At 40.9% G+C, this 26,791-nt stretch overlaps 1 protein-coding gene across 1 annotated transcript; it reads right to left on the bottom strand.

Moving 5' to 3' along the window:
• Positions 1 to 391: 391 nt before the first annotated feature.
• LOC137286691 (pre-mRNA-processing factor 17-like) lies at positions 392 to 26,790 on the bottom strand. The gene is made up of 14 exons (XM_067818669.1): positions 26,607 to 26,790; positions 23,394 to 23,477; positions 23,059 to 23,188; positions 21,802 to 21,882; positions 12,535 to 12,674; positions 11,436 to 11,532; positions 10,290 to 10,504; positions 9,086 to 9,233; positions 5,510 to 5,625; positions 3,666 to 3,799; positions 3,050 to 3,126; positions 2,284 to 2,384; positions 1,964 to 2,007; positions 392 to 1,790 (listed from the first exon to the last, which is right to left on the bottom strand). The coding sequence occupies exons 1-14, from the start codon at positions 26,772 to 26,774 to the stop codon at positions 1,613 to 1,615; spliced, it is 1,713 nt and encodes a 570-aa protein (XP_067674770.1). The 5' UTR covers positions 26,775 to 26,790; the 3' UTR covers positions 392 to 1,612.
• Between the last annotated feature and the right edge of the window lies 1 nt (position 26,791).

The raw sequence follows: 26,791 nt of genomic DNA, 5'->3' as shown, positions 1-26,791 counted from the left end.
AAGACCCAATACAATCACACACACAATCAGCAAGGACCCTCAGTTATTTTGTTAACAAACAGTTCACTGTAAACTTTTTGGCATCACACCAAAAAAATCCCTTACACCCCAAACCTTGCAAAACTCCTCTTCTAAAACAAGTACTGAAACACATGACAAACCTCATAACTGAAGTTAACATACCACAGTGATGGGGAAATATACATAGATACTCAAAATGCAGGGATGACTGTTCTGAAATGCAAATCATATTAAGTGACCTTACCTCTTTATTCACATCATCAGACAGTTTTCATAAATGAGAGTGTACACTGTCATCTGGGTCACATATTGCTATCAAAAATTATTTAACCTATTTGTTGTATGCTGTGGTTTTAACAAGACAATCAGGTTGTATAAGAATGATTTATTTACAAAATCTACACTTGAGTCATGAAAGTGTATCACAATACTTGCATCACCATCCTATTATGTACAGTCACACACTGTATTTACACTTGGAACCAATGTCTATCTGCAGAATTTCTGCATCATAATTCCTCACATTCAACTCAGAATATATCTCAAAGTCTTGATACTAGAGTGGTCTTCATGAAGGGAGAACTTACAATCATAGCTCTGTGTATGTCACAGTGACATATAAGCGAGATCTCTGCCACTACCTGCAGTCTAAGTAAACTTATCCTCAGTACTTTCGTTACAGTCCACTACTGAATCTTACGAAACCTTATGGGAGGTTGCGTCAGGTAACCTTTGAGAATGACCAATCAGAACACAGCTTACCAAACTGTGAAAGTGCACATTCACACATACCTTTTGAACGATTCCGGATGCTATTTAGCGTATGTTCGCTTCCGGGTGATGCACACGGTGTACGTACAACCATGACAACAGTGAGTAAACAGTTGCTGAAAATAGTGTTTTTGGATATTATTATTCAAGGATGTTATCTTGCGGAAATATCAGTTAATGCTAACAATGTCAACAGAAACCCCAAAGCGTATATACTGCAGGTGATATAACTGAGTTACGTGCGTCTTTTTGTTTGTGGAGATATCTGTGTCGGTGACTTGAATATTTTGAAAGTCCCTCTGATCCGTAAATAGTAGCCGTCGTCTGATTGGTTAAATCTATTTAACCATCTTGCATTTGATTGGACGGCCATTTGTCGTTCAAAGGTTACCTGACGCGACCTGTTTTGTTAGACTCAGTGGTGGAGTGTAACAAAATACACTGAGACGAAGTTTACTTAGACTGCCACTACATGTCGCTCCCATGCAGCGCCATCTACCTTATGGCAGTGTTTAGGATGGGTGGGTGTTCACTGGGGGCAGGTTGCATTGGGAGGGGGAAATCAGCATGGAGGAGACTGTGTTTACTGGGGGCAGGTTGCGTGGAGACAGGTATTTCCTATTGATGGTATCATGTCACAGCAATTACCTGTCTTGCACTGCTGATGCTGTTTACTATATATATTGCTAAACACTGAGGAATGGAATTTTCCACTATTGACACATATCCTGTGATATCCATAGACTGCATCAGTCCGGAATAGCCTCAGATGTTTGGTCAGTGTAAAAGCAAATCTGTGTTAATTGTCCCAGCATCCACCTCAGTCCCAGTACTTGATGACCCCATCCCAGCCACATGTGGCAACCTTGGATGTCTCATGGGGGTGCCACAACACTCCGATACACACATCGTCATGTGCCTTCCACTTGTTGTACAGTTTCGTGCTCTTCCAGTCCCAGATGTAAAGTTTGCCATCCGCATCTCCGGAGATTATATAGCTGTAACAAACAGAACAATGATTAATTGACAAGGGATGTCAGCAGGGGATGACACATTGATGACAAAAATATTCATACTGCTCATGATTAAAATTTTACATATTTGGGATTGTTCTCACTTAATGAAGACTTTAACTTTATTTTCGTGAATCTCAATAATATTTGAGAGATACCTCATTTCGGGAGAGAAGTCAATGGAACAAGCATAGCCGGCCACCTGAAACAAACAGCAGTAGGATAGTGTTGTGTCAATATCCCTGACTCCACTGAGAGAGCATTGGGATTCAGACAGTCTCAAATTTTATCTTATATTACATGAGAATGTTTTCCTGTATTTCACAAGGAAAACAATGTTCACTTTTTAGAAACAGCAGACAAAAACAGTTAACCATTATAATTACACAAACATACAAGTTTACAACAAAATTTTTGCAGCACACATCTCCCCTCTCAACATCATCAGTTAACAAAGATGACTACACTTGAGTCTCACCATGTGACCAGTAAATGTCTTCTTTCTCATGAACTTGAAGCGGTTGAGGACATTGAATACACAAATCTTGTTATCCATAGACTGACAAGCCAACCACTTCCCTGAAGAAAATAACAGTTATTGTATGCAATAAAATGTCTGCACAGAATAAAATACATGTAAGTCTTGTGGTTTTCTGATGAGTATATATGTGCAATGTATTTCAATGTTTGGCATTACTACATGGTCCTGTGAAAGATCATTGTCTGTAATCACAATCATGGCAGCACACAACACCTGCAGACTTCTTGTATCACAGTGACCAAAACAATAGTGTATCATATCAATGAATCCACATCTGTGCTGAACAGCAGCATAAGAGTGGCCTGTGGAGTGTTGGGGGAGTAAGCATATACTAGAGTGGCTACCATTCGAACATAGGTCAATGGGAGTGTTTAACCAAAAGGAAAGAGACTGACCAGCACATCCATGTGTGTATGTCTATTTCCAACTTGCACAAGTCCACACTGGGTAAAAAGGCACTATCACTGTGATAACACATAGAAATTCAACATGGCTTTTATCCTACTGATGCCCAAACATGAGACCACTTAACAAGGACCATTTTCAACATGTTTTTGTACTTCACTACTTGGGATTAAACCACAGTCCTTCTAAACTCCCGACAACACTCTATCCACTTGATCAGAATGGTGGTATCTACTTTTAACGGTGATACCATCATTAGGAGAGGTGTACCATGTGGAGAATGACAAGAATAGCCTACCATTAGGAGAGAGAGTTACAGATGGCATCGAGTGCATGGATGGATCTGCAATGTACTTGAAATCCACTGGAATGTCCCTGATGAAAGTTTAGCAAATATGTAACTAAAGGCAACAAATATACATCATCATCATCATGTATGTCATTCACTGAGCTTAATGTCAAAAAAGTGATTAATATATATAAACAAGCATAGCAAACACACGTAGGTCATTAACTTTCAAGTATGTCAAGTACAGTGTGTGAGTGAGTTAAGTTTTACGTCGCACTCAGCAATATTCCAGCTATATGGCTGCAGCCTGTAAATAATCGAGTCTGGACCAGAGAATCCATTGATAAACCACATGAGCATTGATCTGCGCAATTGGGGAACCAATAACATGTGTCAACCAAGTCAGCGAGCCTGACCACCCAATCCCGTTAGTCGCCTCTCACGACAAGCATAGTCGCCTTTAATGGCAAGCATGGGTTGCTGAAGGCCTATTCTACCCCGAGACCTTCATGGAACATGTCAAATACAAGTAAGTAACACAAATTTAGACCATTTCACAATAAGCTTGTCATATATATTTAGGTCATATTCAGCATGTCACATATACAATCAACTTGATACTCACCACTCCCAAACTCTTAAACTTTTGTCATCAGAAGTTGTTACAAATCTACGGTTCTGGTCAACAAATGTGATGCTGTTCACAGCTCCAAGATGGCGATCATACTCCTGCACCACCTCACCCGATCTGATGTCCCACTATAAACAGACACCAGTACACTTACAGTTACCTCCCCTGTAACCACATAACTTTACCTGATGTCCCACTATAAACAGACACCAGTACACTTACAGTTACCTCCCCTGTAACCACATAACTTTACCTGATGTCCCACTGTAAACAGACACCAGTACACTTACAGTTACCTCCCCTGTAACCACATAACTTTACCTGATGTCCCACTGTAAACAGACACCAGTACACTTACAGTTACCTCCCCTGTAACCACCTCCCTTTACCTGAGGCATGTTCAGAATCGTGAACACCGCGAGCGTTCAATCCTGAACGCCTGTGCCTGGACAAGCGTCTGCGAACCATCCTCACAGCTGCCTCACCAAGCAAACAATGATGCCGACATGTTTAATAGAAAATAATCCATTCAAATCATTGTCATCAGTTAGCATCCACCTGACGAATGGGCAAGGAATAGCCAAGAAACGTGTAAAGAATAAAGAAGTTGACATCCCTAACATCTTGACAAATGACATGTTTATGTCATTTGTCACCACTCGCTCCTTTCCGTAACCTCCAACAAGAAGACGAAAAGCTATTCGGCTTTTCCAGGCATAACATGAGATGGTCACAAATGGTTTAATGTAACTAAGCGCTCGCATCCGTTTAGGACCCATGCCAGCGCTCGTGGTTCTGAACACGCCTCTGATATCCTACTGTAAACAAACACCAGTACATTTGCAGTTACCTCCCCTGTAACCACATCCCCTCACCTGATGTCCCTCTGTTAACAGACACCAGTACACTTGCAGTTACCTTCCCTACAATTAATACACACCAACAATATTCACCAGATCTCAAAGATAATGAAATGAACACACAAGTAGTCTATGTAAACATAGTCTCACTACTTTTTGTTACACTCCCCTACTAAGTTTAAACCAAACCTGTAGGAGGTCGTCAGGTAGCCTTCGAGATTGACCAGTCAGAACACAGCTTACCAAATAGCAAAAGTAGATATCTGCACATACCTTCTGAACTTTTACCTCAGAAAGGTTTGTATCCGAACGATTCCGAATGGTATTTAGCATACGATTGCTGCCGGCTAATGCACATGGAGCACTATACAATACTGTCAACAGGGAGTAAACAGTTGCTCAAAATACCGGTTTTGTCAATATTCTCGGATGTCAGCTTGTGGAAATACTAGCTATTGGTAACTATGCCATCAGAAAACCCTACGCATGTATACTTCAGGTCAAATACCTGTGTTTTACGTGAATTTTCGTTTCTTGAGGGATCAGTGTCAGTGATTAGTGAATTTTTTAAGTCCCACCAACCCCTAAACAGTAACCATTGTCTGATTGGTTAAATCCATTCGGCACTCTTACATTTGATTGGATGATCACAGGTCATTCAAAGGTTACGTAACAAGTTTCTTTATACTCAGTAGTGGAGTGTAACGAAAAGTACTGAGACTAAGTTTATTTAGCCTGAACACACAAGAGAAGTTGCCTACCATGTTTAGCTTTCCTTATTGGTACACACCCAAAGCACAGAAAGATGAATATCTGAGTCTGTTCCTAACTGCAGTTTAAGAGGAATGCTCATACATCCTTTTGGATGATTAAAGTAGAGACAAGGTAACCTGGATCAAGCTGGGAGCAAGGTGGTTCCAGTGAATGTTTAACATTGTTATATATTGTCAAAAAAAACAAACAAACCCAAATACTTACACACACAATCTTTTTATCTGAAGTTCCAGCCACAAACAGATGTTGCTTGTCCTCATCAGGGTTAAACTTGATGCAGTAGGGCACCTTCCGGCTGGTGAAGTGGGACTTGCACTGACCTGGTATACAGGAACAAACAGTTTGTGAAATCGCACAATCATCGGACTACAGACCCAGCCAAACAAACATAACACATGAATCCAAGTGCATTTTTATGTGGTTAAATAGACAGACAATACAAAACCAAAACTCATCCGAACTGAGAAACCTGTGTCTGAGCCAATGAGTGAATGAAGTAGTGTAATTGGAAGAAGGTATCTGAGTAATATCATGATGTTGTACAAGGTGAGATTGAGTGAGAGTGGTTTTACACCAATTTTAGCAACATTCCAGAAATATCACTGTGGGGGACACCAGAAATACGCCTCACACATTGTACTTATGTGGGGAATCAAACCCAGGCCTTTGACGTGATGACCTGTATGCTTTAAACACTAGGCTACCGAAACGCCGCCGTACAAGGTGATAAGCTGCTATACTCTGTGTATGTCCCCTACCCATTAACTAAGCCTCACCTCTCAACCTATTTTGCTACCCCTCTCCTCTCCACCTATTTTCCTACCCACATCTCAACACCTGTATCCTACTCCTCACCTCACCACCTGTTGTGCAGTGGAAATTAAACCAACTTATTAAGATAAATTTTGACTTACCTTTTAACGAACTAAATGTAAAATCCCCTTGTAAGCAACTAAATGTGAAATTCTCTTGTAAGCAACTAAACGTGAAATTCCCTTCATAACGAAATGAGAAATAAACTAATAAATTATGAACTTTAAACTGAATATGAAACTGTTGTCTGTTTATATACTGGCAAATTGTCAACTGAAAACTTTCTTCCACTATGTTTCTATTTCTAATATTTCTACTACTTGGGGAAAGCAACCCATCAACACCCTTTCACTCCCTGACACTCAAAGTATATATTTAACCCTGTTAACGATGTGCAGTCAGTCGGACCTTGTACAAAATCTTGCGCAGCATGAAATTCCATGACCTGGCTGCGTTTCTGTTATCAAACCAAAAACATTACAAACTCTTCAGAACATGCCCCCTCCATGACAGACCTATGTCCAGTGATCAAAATAACGGCCTGCCCAACTGCCCATGGCCGGTAAATTTTGAGTGGGGCTGCCTGATTGTCTGGCTGAAATTTCTAAGGTTGACCTACTTTCAGTTCACTCTCAGGATGATCATTATATTTTAATTATCATGTCATAATTTGATTTAAGAAAGATGAATGAAAGCTACGAGTATATTCCTTAATTATACATGGACAACTCTTCAGCCAGTGAAGACAGCAATAGGACACAAAAACTAGCTGGCGTAGGAAGCTACGCTATGATTGGATATCTGTAGTCTCATGGTTCAATAACAACAAATCAAAGAGAGGGTTACTTACTCGTTTGTACTTGTTTCAAGATGGCATCATTTTTGTAAGTTATTGCAAAGAAGTAAGTTAAACAGGTGGGCAGGCAACTTTCAAGATGGGCAGGCAATATTTATGGGCCACCAGCCCGGCTGTCGGGTTGAGTTGAAAAATTATTTCAATCACTGCCTATGTCTATCATTAAAACTGGCCAAATGGGAAACATAAGTAAAACTATCTGTAAGTACATTACATGCTGTTAAGCATCATCACAAATTCAGCATTGAACTCCATTCAAGAGGGCAGACCTTTGTGATAGGTCTTTTCAAGACAGTAGAGCCAACCTGAACGTCGAGAACGTGCACGTGACCATCCCTTCCAGGATAGGTCTTCAGCACTCTACCTAGAGGCCAAACACCATGAGGAGTATCCGGAGATACTACTATAACAACATCATCAACCTGTAGGTCTCTGGATGATGTGAACCATTTCCTTCTGATGTTGAGAGATGGGAGCCACTCTCTCATCCATCGTTTCCACATGTGTCTAAGGAGTTCTTGAACTCGTCTCCATCACTTCTTAGGACTGATGGAGGTTGAGTCTAACTCTGGCGCATATTCTCCACCTACCTGACCATGAAGGAAATGATTGGGCGTTAGTGGAACATCATCCTGTGGATATGCACTTTGATAGGTCAAAGGTCTAGAATTCATAAGGGCTTCCTGTGTAGGCTGTCATAAGCTCCTCATCACTAACATCCCCTGAACTCAAAATGGCACAAACAGCTCTTTTGGCCGACTTCACTAAGGACTCAAAGACCCTGTCAAAGTATGGTGCATTTGGGAGATTGAACAACCAGTTGTCACTTTTGTTTGCCAAAGTTGTTTTAACCACACCTGAATCTAGACCAGCAACAAGTTGTTTCAGCTCCTTTGCAACACCAACAAAGTTAGTTCCATTGTCTGAGATTATTTCCTTCGGCATACCTCATCTGTGAGTCATGAGTCATGCAGAAACGAAGCCGTGTCTACTGTCTGTGTCCTACTCCTCTTCACTTTGTTGTCCTACCCCTCACCACCTCTGTGTCCACCCCTCACCACCTCTCTATCCTACCCTTCAACACTTCTGTGTCCTTCCCCTCACCACCTATGTGTCCCTACCGACACCTCTCCACCTGTTCCTACTCATCACCACCTGTGTGTCCTACCCTTCACCATTTCGGTGTCCTACCCCTCACCTCACCACCTCTGTGTCCACCCCTCTATCCTACCCTTCAACACTTCTGTGTCCTTCCCCTCACCACCTATGTGTCCCTACCCACACCTCTCTACCTGTTCCTACTCATCACCACCTGTGTGTCCTACCCTTCACCATTTCAGTGTCCTATCCCTCACCTCAACACCTCTAGTGCTTCTCACCATATATGAGGTCATCTCTTGTTTTCCCAGAATAAGCACATTTGAGGTTTTTGTTTTGGAGGGACAGGTTTTACTTTTTGTCAGTAAGACCACTTCCCAGGTTTTACTTTTTGTTAGTAAGACCGCTACCCAGGTTTTACTTTTCCTAACTTCATGCGAACATCAACATTCACATGATACATGAGTGCTTGAAATCAACTGATAAATATTGTTCAAGATTAAACTCACAATACAAATGTGTTCTCCATGTGTGTTTGGAGCCGCAATTCTCAGATCCACAGGCAGACCCTCTACCGCCACTGGGGTGATGAAGGTGGAGGGGTTAAATTATCTATTTATAGTTACTTCCATTAAATTGATTTTACGTGCGCTTCAGTTATTGTTATGTAGCTTCATTAAATGATCATCTACATTGTAATTACCCATCATTGATGGTATATATGTTAGAGAAAACACTTCTCCTCGGTTTTGGTAGACAATGTAAAACCATCAGAGTCAGGAAATCCCTCCTCCTCCGGTTTAACCCCAGAGGCATGTTTTAACCTATACCTCACCACCTCTGTGTCCTACCCATCACCACATGTATCCTACCCCTCACAACTTTTGTGTCCTACTCATCACCACCTGTGTGACCCTACCCTCACCTCACCACCTCTGTCCTACCCCTCACCTCACCACCTGTGTCTTTCCTCTCACCTCACCACCCCTCACCTGTCTCAGTGTCCTACTCACCTGTCTCTGTGTCCCACAACTTGCAGTATCTGTCATAGCCACAGCTGAGAAACTCCTTGCCATCGTTGTTGAAGGTGATGTCTCTCACGGCCTGCTTATGGCCTGAGTATGTTCGCACACACCGACGCTCGTTGTATACTTCCCAAATCTGGATATGGATATTTTGTCATTACAAATTTAAGCAAAACGAAGTATTTTTAGTAAATACTGCAGCTAACCCAAATTAGTTCATTTAGCATAAAGTGGAACATAGAAAACTGTTTTACCCCTAAATGCTATGATTCTATCTTATACATAAATATCATTTTCTGATTGGCTGAGTTCTCTTTTATTATTTTCAAAGTACCTTGCTTACAAGACAGTAACATTTTCTATGCTACCCACTGAAAATACCGAACTGCGGGAATTCATACAGTACTTAAAGTTTGCAGTTTGCAAAATAGTTTCTAAATTTTGATAGCCAGTCTAGCTATGTCTGAAAGTTACTAAAATAATTCACTAGCACAATATTTTAATGTAGAAACGAAAAGCAAAATGCAAAATAAAATATAAACAAAACCACAAGTCTGAATTTCTGAGTTATTGTGTTTATGATCACATAACTTAACAAGTCAGAGAGTGATATATTTACAAAATGACCCCTTGAAAATTCACTAACCAGTCGGGGCAGTGATTGTGGGGATTTACTGGTCCGACAGAATTTTACCAGCCACAGGCCAGCAGGCCAGTGGCTATTTGCATACTGTGTGTTAGTAATTCCTTATCTTGAACAACTGAGTCACAAATGATATACAAAATATGTATTTTTTATGACAAAAATGATATTCTGACTTATGATATAATTGCTTATCTCCCTTCCCTTTCAAAGGTAACAAATATGCTCACACCTGGGCCTACTGAGAAGCTCTATATAAAATGGAGCAAGGAAACTGCCCAAATGTCTGCTTGATGAAGGAGAAAGTGATGAGAGCACAGCTTGAGTCAAGTGGGTAGACTTTTGGTCCCAAAGTGGGGCTTCTCACAGATGATTGTTTTTTACTGTTCTTAGGAACAAAGGGATTCAAGTTTCCATGTAAGCGTCGAAAGGGAAGGGAGATAAGCAATTATATCAATTATTCCCATAAGTGAGGATAAGGAAATATTATAGTTGTTTAGCAAATGCAAATTGATGGAAGGTTGAAAACTCTAAACTTCTTGTTCTTACTTTGATTTTTGTGTCCATGCCAGCAGACAACATGAGGTGAGCAGTATGGGGGTACCACCTGATGGCTGCCACACCCTTGCTGTGGCCTGACCAGGTGTGAATCAACTTCTTTGGCAAGAAACATTTCTCTGGTGGCTCCTCTGACCGCAAGTTGACCCCAACATCTTGTGGTGCATGGAGGAATGACCGTCCTTGGTAGTCGTATGCATCTTTAACTAAACACAAACATTTTTATGCAATCAGTAAATAAATATGTATTGTTTCAAATCACATAATACACAGTTTAAGTGAACTTAGTCTCAATGTTCTTTGTTACACTCCACCACGGAGTCTAATAAATCCTAGTAGAAGGTCGTGTCAGGTAACCTTTGAGCAACCTATGACAGTCCAATTAAACACGAGACGGTTAAATAGGTTTAACCAAACAGACAACAGCTACTACTTAAGGATCGGAGGGACTTACAAAATATTCAGGTCAGTGACACAGATCTCTCCACAAACAAAACTTCACACTTGCAGTATATACGCTTTGGGGTTTCTGTTGACATGGTTACCATTAGCTAATATTTCTGCAAGCTGACATGTTTGAATATTGCCCAAAACACTATTTTCAGCGACTGTTGACTCATCATTGTCACTGTTGTAATGTGCGCCGTGTGCATCACCTGGAAGCGAGCGTACGCTAAATAGCATTCGGAATCGTTCAGGTACAAACCCTTTCGAGATAAAAAGTTCACAAGGTATGAGCGAATGTCCACTTTCATCGTTTGGTAAGGTGTGTTCTGATTCGTCAGTCTAAAAGGTTACCTGACGTCACCTCCCATAAGGTTTTGTTAGACTCAGTAGTGGAGTACAACGAAAAGTACTGAGGCTAAGTTTACTTAGACTGCATAATACAGGATTTCAATCCACTGCACTACAAGGCACTTATCATTCAAACCATCACACTATTGTGAATAATGATCCACTTTTGCATGTGGATTGTGTGTTGTTGCTACAGTTGTCTTCTTGGAAAACAATTTCTGTCAGCTGTAACATGTTGGTCCAAGTTGGCAGATTAATAAGCAAATGGACAAAAGATAAAACTGTGTCTGGCAGTGGAGACAAACTTAAAGCTTCTGTAAAGAGGGAGAAGTAGGAACACACTGTGAAGAGTTGTCTTCTCCTCCATGGGTTTCTCCTCCACCTGCTTGCTGTGTTTGCTTCTCTTGGCCAGGATCTCATCCAACTCCTTCTGCTCCTCCTGAAGAGACACACAGTGAAGACATACAGTCACATTCTATCTGAGGTTTAAAACTATGATAAAAACATCTGACACAGGCAGTGTCCATGGAGAACCTCACCTCCTGGAGAGCCGGACACACAGTGAAGATATACAGTCACATTCTATCAGAGGTTTAAAATGTGATAAAAACATCTGAAACACGTAGTGTCCATGGAGAACCTTTCCTGCTAAAGAGACACACTGAAGATATACTGTAAACCAAAAGTCAACATTCTCTGAAATTGGATTGGTTGAAAAAATGATTGAATGGCATTTGATTTACAGAAAATGCACAACGATGTGTGTGGCCATGTAGAAATATCACACACTGTTGTATTGTTGCGTCATCAACACTGGTGGCGTCATTCAAATCATATTGTAACGTAAAGTTGGAATGACATCACAATGAGCAGTTCCAGATGCTACTTTGGGAACCAGCTGAATCGGCCAGCTGATGACACTTCACTACCGTGGCCATACTCAATGTAAAAGAGTACAGACAGTAAAACCCATGTGGGCCTTTTGGTTCACTCTTGCATTAGGTAGTATTAAGTATTTGAAAATCAGAGGTTTCAAAGCTTAATAACAACATCAGAAGCTGGTAGTATCGAAGGAGAACCTCTCCTCCTTGAGAGACACAATGACGATATACAGTCATATTCTATGAGAGGGTTCAACCATGATAACAACATCTGAAACAGATATAACAACATCTGAAACAGGTAGTGTCCATGGAGAATCTAACTCTAACATGAAAGTAGTTCTTGCTCAACAATGGTCAACAGGTACAATGAAATGATGCAGGACATGCAGGACAGTATGAAAGGGTCAAGATAACATTACTTGACTGAGCGCTTACACCCTCAAGGATGCGTTCCTTCCTGAACACAGTAACTGTTAAGGTGATACAGAGACTTAAAGAGTTATGTGAGATATATAGCAGTGATATTGAGAGATATCAATGGTGCAGAGGATAATTACCTCGGTGGGCTTCATTACAGTCTTTTCATCAGCATACTTTGCCCAGGGTCCAAGGTAGCCATCAATATCTGATGGATCTCTATTCTTTTCTTTCTTTCGTTTGGCACCAGTACTTGGTTTTACTTCAAACACTGTAATACCTGCCAATATTGTGGAAAAAAGATCATGAACAACTTACTCACCTTACAATATCCATACAGTAACATATTAATTTGGTAAAATTAAGCATTTTTTATATATTCAAATACTTGTCTCTTATCATCATTATATGCATACTTGCCTTATTCTTCAAAAACAGACTGCAGAAGTCGAGGTCGAAAGCTTGCTAACCTAACACTTGCCAAGGTGGTTTGACTGAAGGCATCCGGGTGACCAGAAAGGTCACCACAGTCTCTCACGTGGCCATGTGGAAATGTCATTCTTTTCATTGTGAACAAAGGGTAGAATGCTGATGGTGGGGAGGTAGAGATGACTCCAGCGGGCTTCAGGCTTACTTACCTCTTACCATCATTACATGCATCTTATCCAACAGTTCTGGCCAATGTTCATCCAAACAGACCAGTGTATCAGATGTATGGAACACTGATTGCTTGGGGGTCTGCAAGCAAAACAAAGGCCATGACTGTGAAGCAAGTACAGGTAACAATAGGTGCGGCATGATCTTGATTGTCCCGATACAAAGGCCACCAGGCTCACAAAGGGAGAGAAGAATTCCTCGTACCCTAGTGAGGAGAAGGATGCGTGAGCTGTTGAGTGACCTTAAGAGGCCCTTCAACATCCTCGACTGTCACATCTCGAAGGTAGTGGCTGGCGAAGACAGTATTTGATTTAAAAAAAAACACCCCTCCATAATCGTAGAAGTGAATAATTCCTATGAAGAGCCATTGTGGAAGCCAAAGCACAGATTTCTTGGGAGGAGGTAACCTGGCTGCCTCGTAGGCATTGAGGATGACTGTCCGTAAACAAAGCCACTGTGTTCCTGCTGACCTCCCCTTTGAAACCTGAAAACAATGGGATGAAGAGATGTTTCCTCGCCCTCTGCCTAGGAGATGACTTGGAAATGTACTCCCGCAAAACTCTCACCAGACAAAGTGAGAGTTTTTCTGCCTCTTCATCCCCTGCTACAGGGGGGAGAGGTGGGATAGTGAACCTCCAATCTGGATGCCCTGGTAACTGATTTCACAAAGTCCCATAAGAGTCCTAAATGGACAGAACCATGGCGAGACTGTTCAAAGTGGATTCTTGTGACTCTAAGGCATGAATTTCACTAACTTATGCAGCTGTGGCCAAGGCTAAAAGACTGTCCTTCAGTATAACAGTTCAAAAGACACCTGACCTAAAGGTTCATATGGGGCACTCGTAAGTGTTGCAAAACAATGTTGAGTTCCCAAGCTGGTGGATGAAATTTCATCTTCTGGTCCTCAAGCTTGAAGGCTTTCAACATAGTCTGCTCATTCCTTTTCAATGCTAGCTGGCAACTGATAGCTGAGAGGCATGTTGCGATGGTGTCACCTTTAAGATGGCGAGAATTCTGCAGATGTAGGAGAAACTCTGCCAAAAACTGAGGTAAAGCTGCCATCAGTCACAGTGGGATACAAGGAACTGTTCACATGTAAGCCATTTGTCATCATAAAGCCCCCTTGTCGAAACTCGATCATGAGAGATGACGCTGGGAGCACCAACTGAATGACCTTTTAGCCCTCAAAGCCCCCTCAGTCTTTGCCCCCAAATGCAAAGACTGATCTTCTCTAGGTCTGGGTGAAGTTGGTTGCCGTGAGGATGCTGCAGAGGGCTTTTCCACCCTAGCAGATGAACTGGGTTTGCGTTGGTGAGACATTTCCGGGAACCAACCTCTCATAGTTTCAGTCGACGGGTTTGTTTTAACTTTGCAATGACCTCCGTTAGTATTATCAGAGGTGGGAAGGCACAGGCGTCAAGAATCTCCCTAGACAGGGAAAGTGCGTCCACCGCACAAGTGGACGAATCCAGGACTAGAGACGCGTAAATTGGAAGTTGCTTGCTCTGGCTCATGGCGAGCAAGTCTAACATGGGCCTGGCAAACGAGAGTGAAAGCGTCTTGATGAAGCATCTACTCCATGGGAGATGGTGAGCCAGGCCTGGAGAGAGCATCCACCAGATTGCAATATTTTTGCAACCAGGAATGTGATCGGGCTCGGATTATAGTTCGATTATATATCTAGTATCTCGTACAACTGGAATGTTTGATCGAGAAGAAGCCATGTGCCTGTGGTCCCCTGATTACATATCACCCAAACCACCCCAGCATTGTCAGTGGCAATGAGGAGGTTGGAGCCGACAAGGATCTGACAAGGATCACTACCTGCAATTCTGTTGATGTGTCAGTCTTGCTGCTCCTCTGGCCACAGCCCTGAGACCCTGAGGCCACTCAGGTGAGCTCCCCTGCCCTGCAGAGAGGCGTCCACAAAGAGCACCTGGTCAAGAGAGAACATGCTCAAGGAGACTCCAGCGCAGATGTTCAATGGGTGAGTCCACAGATGAAGGTACTGATGTAAATGCAACGGTAGTGGAATTTTGGTTTTGAGATCGTTTGCTTGTATGAACAGTTTCAAGAATCTTTGGAGAGGACAGAGCACGAGTCTTCCCTTGATTGTGACACACCTTAGGAGTGGTGAACGGCAGGTGAACTGAATTTCTATTGGTCACATGGTCCCCAAAATCCATTCTGTGAAATAGAAGATACATGTGCGTTTTCCCACCAAATATCTTTCCAATCTGTCAGCATTTAAACCCACAAGCCTGTGAAACAATGTCTAGCTTCACTTTTGTTCCTGTAAAGATGCATAAACCTATCACTTACACCAACATTCAGAGTAAGTATCGAATTATCTTTGTGCCAAATTTGAATGGTTTGTGTTTTGCTGTTTAGAAGCTTTCATCCTCAAAAGGCCGACACCATCAAACTGTTAGTGATCGAATGAAGAACCCATACAAATGGTCATGAAAAAACGATTGCATCTTTTGTTGGTGAACGATTGCGGTCAACCGAACCTCCCTGGTACCAGAGTCACCAGTGGTAGGTTGTCCATTAGCTTGCCTGACTGCCAGCCTGATGGACACAGTAATGCTTGCCAATGTAGGAGTTGGTCTTGGGCGCCTATTTGACTTACAGATGGCCCCAAAAGACTTGAGAGCAATCCCCATGGTTGTAAATGAAGAATGTTCTTTGTCGATCGACCTCATGGCATCGATAAAGAGGCATCTAACAGAAAAGGGCTGACAAAGCAACTTTCTTGTAAATTCTGGCTCTCAATCACATGCAGAGAGAAAACCTGACCAACGCACTGCAGTGGTATTATTAGTAGCAAATGCCACTCGCACATGACCAGCAATATCACCCAGAGGACGAGATTGCCATCTCATCGTCTTGAGATGATCAATCATGAAAATATCATCTTCTTCCAAGTCCTGTGAGATTGTCTGCTTTGGCCTCTGCTGCTGAGACTAAGGACGCAACATTCTCTTCAGCTCAGTGTCAATAGCAGTCAACTTAAGAATCAGGATGCTTCTTATGCATCCCTGTGGATGGAGAAGGGCATGAAGTCTGAAGCCTATTCAGTTTGTGATTGGTCGAGAATCTCCACATCATCTCCATCATCTGTTGCGTAAGTCTCTTTTTTGCCACACACAGATAACAAGTCCTTATTCAAAGTTAGCAAACTAAAAAGCATACCTGGCAGTAAACAAATAATGACCTCAAGGCCAAATATACACACGCAGTCAAAAAAACCTACAGAATATATCTCAGTTCCAATGCCTGCTTCATTACACGAATAAGAAAGGAACGACTTTTCCATGTCGCCACGTGAGAGACTGTGGTGACCTTTCCCACCACCTGGATGTCTTCAATGAACCACCTTGTGTTAGGTTTGCAAGCTTTCGACCTCGACTTCTGCAGTCTGTTTTTGAGGAGTAAGGCAAGTATGCATATAATGATAAGAGATAAGTAAAAAATTTGGTCCTCTTCCTCTTTCTGTTAAGGACACAACATTATAAAACAAAAACATCAAGTTGTCAGTCTGAAAATTCCACTTCTAATAATGTCTTTGAGGACTATTGACCAAAAGGATTTCTTATTTACTGTATGTGTTGTGTCTGTGTGATCAATTTAGTCGGCTATTAAATTTGACCTGATCTATAGTTTGAGTCTACATGTACTGCTAAATAATTCAGTAAAGTAAAGTTGTTTTAAATGCATAAAAAATATAAACAGACGTTGAAGTCATTTTGCAAATGACAGAATGAGACACACCGAACATATTACCAGACAGACATCTCACTAAATACTGGCTTATGGGTAACAGCAAGCATAACCCACACATCCTTCTGCATATCTCCAAACAGATCTGTTTATTTTGACTGACTGACATTGTAGAAGTTGGTGGTACGTCAAAACTTCATAGGTGATTAACTTCTTTATTTTCACAGCAGCATGTATACCATCTTATACCATTTCAAGCATTGCTATTGTGAAATCTCAATCACTACCAAATGATGAATGTGTTATCAAAAGAAGATAAAACCCTAAACATATCTTACACATATCCTATGCATGATCTGTCTCTTGCAAAAAGTGCATGAATGAAATAAATCATTAATTTACAGATGAATGACAATAAAAATGTAATTTTCTGAATAAAATTGACATTTTATACTTATCCTGACTCATGCTTACTTGCTTACTCTCCTCTTCCTGGTGAAGGTAGTGGAACACCTGAAATCACTTGAAGTGCACTTCTAAAAGAAGCGGATGTAAAATCACACAGCTGACCGCCATGATACTTCACCCTCTCCTTTAATCGCCCGACACGAGAAAACGAGAATTCAGCTTGTCTATAAGGGGCGGCTGGGAGGGCTTTTGCCATGAGTCAGGATGAGTATAAAATATCAGTTTTATTCAGAAAATTACATATTTTTCCTTATCCTGACTCATGTTTAATTGCTTACAGAATCCGACTGAAACGGTGGTGGGTCAGACCATGCTGGATTCTGCTGTCTGTTGTAAATTATGTCCAATAATTTCCCCCCCTTACGGGAGCTTGTAATGACGATAATTCAGTCTTATTCTTCTCATATTCGTTGTAGATTCTGTGGGGGGAATCACATCCAGTCGAAAGAGCTTCGTTGACTGGTACGTGATGGCACTAACAGCTAGTGTCTTGTTAGTTTCTGATGCAAATGATTATCACGATATAACAATCGAAGCTAGTTGCGACCTTTCTACATATTAATTATCTTAATAATGAATACAAGGTCATAATCACTTATACTAGTCTGTTCAAGATGTGTGCATAGACTTTTCACCACTATACTCCGCAGAGCATCTGGCTTCCACAAGTCACGTGATAAATCAGATGAGTTAAGTCAGCATCGTTGGGGAACTGTTAGTTGCTGAGCAACAACAAGAGGCCCAAACTGATGAAAGCCAGAGACGTACTCCGTGGCTATGTCTCATAGGTAGTTTTTGGCAAACACCGTGTTTGACTTCCAAAAGCAGTCCCCAATTATAGTTGACAGCGAGCAATTCCCATGTAGAGCTAGTGTAGAGGCCAAGGCTCTGACTTCATGTGGGTTGGAGGCTCGCGGAGGTTCAAATCCTGCTGCTTTAAAAGGCTTTCAATATAACATCTCTGATCCACACTGAGATAGTTTTGCGGGATACTTCCGTAAGTGTCTCAGTAGATATACGGATAAACAGGCGCTTGAAACTTTGCCTTCTAGACTTGGTACTTGCCATGTATATCTTCAATGCTCTGACTGGACATAATGATAAATCTTGAGTATCATGGGGTCTAGCGATTCAAGATAGTGCTGGTATGTGGAATTATCTATCCGGTTGTCCTGGGTAGTTGATTTTTCGCAATAAAATCCCATCATAGACCCAGATGAGCTGTCTGCTGATGACTTGCATCAAGGCTTGTGTGGTTCAAGTCTAGAGCATGAATTTCTGACATTCATGCAGCTGTAGCCAAGGCAAGTAAAAAACAGCGTCTTCTGAGTTAACAGTTCAAATAAGTTTCGATTAAGCGGCTCGTACGCATCACTGGAGATGTTGGAGTACAATGTTTAGATTCCATGCGGGAGCTCTAAAACTATGTTGTAGACCTTCCGGCTTGAAGGAGCATAGCAAGGCAAGTGACTCGGGTACTTTATTCAGCTCCGTCCCCGTATCAGTGTTGTCGACCAGTGATGGATAGCATGAATCACCACTTTCATTTCCCATCCATCTGATGGGAAGAGTTCGATCTTCGTCTTCCAATGTGTTGCAACTCGTTGTTTTGATGGGCACCAACTCCTTGGAGAGATGTGTCTACATAGAGATTGTTGTTGAATGCCGACTGTAACATATAAGTTCCTGCACAGACATTTGACTGGCGAGTTCCCCATAGCAATTTTGGTTTCAAGTTGTCCAGCATCGTAAACCGGTCAAGACGTGAAACCGTGACTAAGGAATCGCTGTCATAGACATAGTTGTAGGCGTCTTCTTCTTTGTCATATCCTGAGAAGACATGAGCAGACCAAGTAGACACTGACACTGTTGTAATGGTAGCGGAGAGAGTAGAACTTGTTCTAACATGAACTTTGACCCACCAATTCACTGGGACAGTGGTGTATTTCCATGTAGTGATGAATCAAATCCAGAGGAATTTAGATTCACATTCCATCCGAGCTGAGTTAGTCGCCTGATAGTGAAGTCCAACTGTAGACTGAGTTGACTTCTCTCATGAAAAACTTGTATGCCATGAAGATATGTCATTCTTCGTTTCCAGATCGTCAATACTATTCATAATGAGTGTGTTGACATTTGCAGGAAGTCTATTTATAGATGGCTGCCTGTACAATCAGGAGCTGTCATTCATTGCTGCAATCCTCGTGATAGGCCACATAAGTCTGCTGTTAGAAGACCTCTATGCTGCCTGACGAATCAAATGACGCTGTAAACTGGCAATCTAGTGTGTAATCAACATCTTTCTGGCTTCGAAAGTCACCGACAACTACCTGATACTGTAACATAACACCACATTCAGCACTGTCTCTCAAAGACCAATCAGATTTTAGATGTGACGTCATCTGGAAAACTCCAGTCGTTCCGACCATGATCTCCAATGTTTACCTCCTGGACGTTTCGGTATTAAACTTCTTATCTCTTGTTCTCCGGACTCTGAAAAACTCGGACTTGTTAGTGTAACGCTGACTTGTCTGCTTGGGTTATAGCTAAAACAGCACTATATTTTGTTTTATTTACATCAAGTTATCAAGCATTCTTTTGAGTTGTTTGGTGGTCCCGAAAAGGACCGTTGTCGAGATGACGATGGACTTGATCATCATGACTTCTCTAACTTATTGGGCAATCTTGTCGAAGGAGTAGATTCAGTTCCGCAGTAGTTGAGACGAGGTGTTCGGACATAAACTGCTGATCCTTCTTTTGAGTGACGAAAGTTGACAGGAGCATTCACTCTTTCTCATTCGCAGGATTGCTGAACTTGAGATGCGAGTCTGAATGTCATCTCTCTTGAAAGATCGTTCCGGGGACTGCTGATGATCTTGTTGTTGTTGACACTTGGATGCTGACTTGAATGCCGTAGATAACTTCTCAGAAATCAGAGCTATTGCTGGAAACGTTCACGCATGTCTTCCTTCTTCATCCTCTTTTTTCATTTTTTATTTTTCCGACGTAGGTGCTCTGGAGTGAGTGCAGATCTAGTTGAGTAATCACACGGCACAGCAGTCGACGTAGCTGAAGATTGTAGTCTTTGCTCTTCTTCAACATGACCTAATCAAGCACATGTTGGATTCAGGAGTCTGCATCAAACAGCTGCGTTGAGTGCAGTGAATCTAAATCCGAAGGGAAAGGTTATTGCATATGATGTCTTCTATGAATAGGGGAGACTGAAGGAGATCTTCTCTATTGACGAGTCCATCCACAAGTGAACTCACGCAAGCATGTGACATCACTCCCCGAAGTATAACTACTCGTGAGGGTGCACTCACTCGGCTTGGGTATACCCTTCTCTGTGCACTTCCTCTTCATCCTGAGACGTGAGTGCAGGTCTAGATGAATGCTCTCACTGAATCGCAGTCGACATCGTTGACGAGTGTGGTCGTCTTTCCTCTTCCAATCGTCGCTCCACATGTTCATCATCTTCATTGTGAATTGTTGCATGAAAGGGCCTGCGGCGAATGCATGCAGTGCGTGCATTGATGACTGTGTTGAAGAGTTGTCTACGATGTCCAAGGTTGCAGTCGACATGTGACTGATGTCTTCACTCCGTATCATCAACTGAGACTCGTCAAAAACTTGACATTCTTCATCAACGAGGGATAATTCTGCGATGATCTTACAGATGAAGACTTCGACTTGAATGACTTACTTTCCTTGGCCTGTGACCGCCCTGCCTCAACAGATGGTTTCTTCTGAATCTTGGGAGGGGACTCGACCGGCCCTGGATAAAGCCTCGGAGATACGGCTAGCATCTCGCCGGAATAAATCTCAGCATCAATAATTGAACGGTTACCCAATTTTATTATCGCTGAACCCAGGTGCTTCCAGCCACCCTTGTCGGGCGATAAGGAGAGAGTGAAATATCATGGTCAGCTGACCATGTGGAGGGAAAGGGAGGTAATACAAGGGTGAGTGTGATTTTGCGTTCGCTTCTTTTAGATGGGAACTTCAAGTGATTTCAGGTGTTCCACTACCTTTGACAGGAAGAGGAGAGTAAGCAATTAAGCATAAGTCAGGATAAGGAAAAATAAACAATTTCATCCAGTGCGTGTCACCTCAGGATAATATGCTGATGGCAAAATTCACTGACTGAATTTGAGATGGACACTCGACAAGAATCCAAAATCTCTTGGTTAAGAGGTTAAAGGGATCCAGTTTAGGTATCTACTAACATTCAGTTTCTACTAAATGATCCAAGTCATCAGGTATTGAAAATCATCTGCAGTAGAGATAAGTATCAGATTATCAAATGTTTCTAGTTTACTGGAATATAACACTTAATGAGAGAGAGAGTGAATGACCTGTGTAAAGTCAAGTCTGGCCTATGGAATTACATGTGGCTGTTATGATGAGAAACAACTGATAGTGGGAGATGACCAAGTCTTACAGTGAACCAAGTGAGTGAGTCTGACCACAAAATCTCATTGTTTACATGGGGCCTAATTCTAATTCTATCCCAGAATCCAGCGTACCATGGAGACATGTTTGAGGCTGTCTATACATACCCTTGTTGTCCTCTGCAGCTGTGTTGTCCCCAATGACCTTGTCAACTTCAGCCTGGTCGTTACTAGGGTCAAGGGCATAACCTGGTATGAAAGGACCAATGAGGTTATAAGATACCATTAAATGACATTCTACAGAAAATGTGTATGTTACAAGCATATTTCCCAGGTCTTGCATGTGTAACAATTGCAAGGTGTGTTTGATATGTTTCGAATCTCAGATATATATTTTGATTTGGTATACAATATACACAACACAAATTACAATGACAATTTTAGGAAATGTGAGAAATGATCTAATGAAATAAATGTCACCTACAGTTTAGTGGGACTGAACTTGTAATCTTTGTACTTGCAGTGAGTGTGCCACCAATCTACAGAGGCACTGGTAAAAAACAATGCATTTAAGATTTGTTTTGCTAGTTTAACACTGTACACGCTCAGCAATATTTCATTTATATGGGAGGGGCCTGTTCATAATTGAGTCTGGACCAGACAATATTGTGATCAACAGCATGAATAGTCATCTACACAACTGTATCAGTCAAGCCAGCAAGCCTGACCACACGATTCCACCAGTCGCGCCTCTCATACCAAGCATGGGTTGCTGAAGACCCTCGCAGGTCAATGCTTTTGAAACTAACTTTTTGTAAACACCAGTAACACACACACACACATATATATATAGGTAGGTAGGTAGGTAGGTAGGTAGGTAGGTAGGTAGGTAGGTAGGTAGGTAGGTAGGTAGGTAGGTAGGAAGGTTGGTGGGTGGGTGGGTTGGTGGGTGGGTGGGTGGGTGGGTAGGTAGGAAGGTAGGTAAGTACGTACGTACACACACACACACACACACACACACACACAAAGTTTGTTCCCTTAAGTGTTTACAGACTCCGCCATGTCAAACATGATGTACGTCTCACGGAAGTCACACTATCACAAATTACAAATCAAAGAGTCATTCAGGACTACAGTGCAATACCTACCAGCATTTTCAAGGAAATGACACTTCTATTGTGAGATGCTCCTGTGCACAGGGTAATTCACTTGCATACACTTGCCGCTGCAAGTTGCAGCACATGACTTACTCATATTACATGGGAATTATTGGATGTAAGAACAATTCATACTGTAACTTGTGAATGTTGTGCACTGATTTTCAAACTGAAAGTTGCTGACATGAGCAGGTTCTGTGTAAACTGACAGCATGTTCCGATTGGACTGAAACTGTCTTGTCTTATTGGATGTAAGAACAATTCATACCGTAACTTGTGAATGTTCTGCGCTGATTTTCAAACTGAAAGTCGCTGACATGAGCAGGTTCTGTGTAACCTGACAGCATGTTCCGACTGGACTGAAACTGTCTTGTCTTAAATGGGTGTGCAGGGCCAACCTAAAACAACACAGAATAATGAAACTGATGATGCAAGTAGAACATTTTCATAGTAGATATACATTAAACATACACAGTAAGAGCCAATAACATATTCTTTGTAAACATTTTGTCTAATTCAGTGTCATCTCTGCAGGTGTTTGACAAACACAAAGCTGCATTAGCTTCAAAATGGTAAAACCATAAATAATTAGAACAACATTACCTGGGGTGCATACATGTCTTCATATTTGAGGTTGTGCTTGACTTCCTTTACATCAATGTCCAGTAGCCTGCTGTTTCTGTCATACTTGTAAGAGAGAGTGAAGGAAGCTATTGTCATGCTCAGGTTATGGATCAATGCAATACACATGAAGAAAACAATGTGAATCTTGATTATCAAAGCTTAAGCAGGATTCAGTAAATGTAGTGTTCAGGGTTTGTGACTAAGAACACAATTCTTGGGCTCTTGTTCAACTTAATTCAGACTTAATTCTAAAAAGATTGCTGAGAATCAAATATTAAAGGAACAAATCTCAAAGAGATTTATTGAATATCAAAATGTTCACATATATTTTGTCAATAGTGAAGGGAGAACAAAAATTTTACTTATTTTCTTCTACTAATGCAGGAATTATTCATGGAACGAGGTAAGAGAAATACCAGAGACCCATGCCCTACTCACATCTAACCTTAAAGTGAAACAAAACTCCAATTCTAAAAACATCAAAATATGTATCAGATGATTCCCAAAAGAATAGTAATTTGCTAATTACGGACTATAACTCTGACAGGTTTACATGAATTTAATACTGTTCTTGGAGCAATTCACAAACTGGATCAAAGAACTGAGAAGCTGTTTATCATGACAAAGGATACACAATAAAGAGGTACAGTCAAACAGAGGAATACAGTTACAACATGTACAAGACATAACTTGTGAAGTTATTGGTGAACATCAGTAATTATACATAGCAAGAAGTAAATAATATTCCTACAGAGACCACATATTTCACGCATCCACTTGTGATTCAGTCAAAAAGTTCCAATAATAACTGTAAAGAACTTTCATGCAATCATCGATTGAAAGTGTTCTAATAAACAGAAATAATACATATTACTAACAAGTTAAGTTGCAGCTTTTACCAAATATATTTAATTATACAACAGCACTTTGGAATAGGTGATTGATATTGCCAAATAATTTTAATGTTTTGGAGAGTTTGATCAGTTACCACTGATGCCTCACACATTCAGCAATGAATGAAAACGAAACATAAATATTGTAATTCCATCCAAAGAAGTTATAAGTATCCACACATTGGAAAAATATTCCACAGATATAACACTGTACAGACAAACATGTTCAATGTCAAATGTCTTTGTAACAATATAATGTTGAAAATATCCAAAGCATTTTGGGATATCATAACCTGTGTTTGTTTTACAACTGATTGCTTCTGCTGTTTCAGATCAATGTAATGTCTCATTGGTCAGCTGAGATACCACATGTGAAATCTATGTTCATAATATCCATTATTCTTAAAAACATTTGATTAAGTTACTGGTAGGCAGCAATGAACAATTACACAGCATATTGTTGGCTAATCATTTCAATAAAGTACATGTATGTTGCTTTTTCACATGTGCCTAAATGTGGATGTATTCCTGCCTGCTTTTGTATATCAAAAGCTATAAACACTTTTGACAAATCCACAATGCAAGATGACATTCAATAATCAATTAGCAATTCATAAAATATCCTTTAACTGCAGCTTTTTTTATTTAACTCTACTCGTTATTTCTCACTTGCTACCCTGCAACATCAATATAACATGAAATACATTCACAACATCAAACCTTTTTATAACTCAATCAAAGAACGAACAATTAGACGTGAAATGGCAAGTGTGAACCACTGATTGCTATATATATCATAAACACCTTCAGAAGCTGTGACTTTATTGAGCCCAGGTAATCTGAGTGCTGTTACCCCACTAATCAAACTTGAAATAAAGGCACACACAAAGCATCAATCGAAAGACAACAAATACACATGCCAAAACATGGTATGGTTGTTCTTTAATGCTGCACTCAGCTTATTCCATCAGACTGTTGAGTACATTAACTGACCTTCATGATACTACACACATAAAATTGCTGCAAATGGTAATACATAACTTACATAGATATTTACACACACATACAAATTTGCAATGTGACAGGTTTTTGTAATCATAATCCGATCAAATATGAGAATTCCCTGGTTTTCCATGAGGCACTCCATACCTAGTCCAAAAATCTAGATCTGGTTCTTATGCAACAGCATTGGCTGGACAACTGAAAGCTGGAATTTTGTTTCTCTATGATAAGAGATGCATGATTTGGGGTAAATTGTTGTTTGCTGGGTGCAGGTTACAAGCTAAATGGCTGCTGCTCTGTGATCCTTCTGGTTAGTTGTGCATGGTTTAGGGATGGTTATATTTAATTCTATCCATTGCCTTTGAATCCCCATTGCAATGAAGAACCCTTTCACGATCATCAGGGTTAGGTACCCTTTTTTGATCTAACATCCCTTCACAGTTCTTAGAATTTTTACCACTTGCTATCAAATACCCCTCAATGATCCTTAGGGTTTTGCCAAAGGGTTGGATGTGGCTAGGGTGTTGGTAACCTGTCTCGTTACATTAATAAATCCTATTCAGTTTAATGAAACTGTATCCTGGTGTTAGGGGTTTTCGATGATGTAAGACAAAAACGGAATTTTTATCTTAAATATCATTTAAAGTTTTGATTTTGCTAACCTTGAGTAATAAAGATATATTCATCAATTTCACACAAAAATATGTGTTTCAAACAAAAATAGCGTTGATAAGATCGTATCAGTGCAGCTGTAGGCGCTTGCCACATCCGGGTGTTTTCGACGACGAGCCACACTTTCACCTCCACACGGCAAGAGAGTGTTTAGACCATGTGGCTTCCTGTTTAATACATAACCTATCAACAGCAGATGACTGATTTTGCTGAATTTCCTTCGCTTTTTGTTTTGTTAAACAAGCAATTAATTTTGCATCTGAAGTGGTATTAACAATCTTGGGTAAATAATATTGATGTTTATTTGCTCTTTACATAACTTAACTTCTGGATTTCAATTGTCAATAAAACGTCTCACGGCGGCAGGAACTGGGCATCCGCCCGGCCGGTGAAACTCGCTATCTTTATAATGTGTTGGATTTTAGAAGACATATAAACAATGAGATGCTGAGGACTTGATAAACAATAACCAAATTTTCGTGTTAGCACTCTTGATCCTGTAGTACTTTGTTGCTAATTAGACAGAGTTATTAGCCTATTTCAGCTGTAAACTGACAAAGCGAGGGAGATCTTCCAACTTAAAACTTGAAATGTACACTTCGCCATGCGATGTTGAGTTTACTACCTTAGGTGCAACAGCTGGAGCAGCATTAAGGGAAACGATCAGATCAGACTTTTCTTTCTTAATTAAGGGTTTCAAGTGCATGTTAAAATCTTCTTGGTCGTTTTTGCTTTCACCATCAGACGAATTTGTATCACTGCCATACTCCTGCAAGCCTAACATCGCCGCCATGTTGTCATAACGCAGTG

Source organism: Haliotis asinina, chromosome 6, assembly GCF_037392515.1.
Source record: "Haliotis asinina isolate JCU_RB_2024 chromosome 6, JCU_Hal_asi_v2, whole genome shotgun sequence".
Classification (NCBI taxonomy): domain Eukaryota; kingdom Metazoa; phylum Mollusca; class Gastropoda; order Lepetellida; family Haliotidae; genus Haliotis; species Haliotis asinina.
The sequence above is the reverse complement of the archived record's forward strand: the minus strand, read 5'-3'. Positions and strand labels throughout refer to the sequence as shown.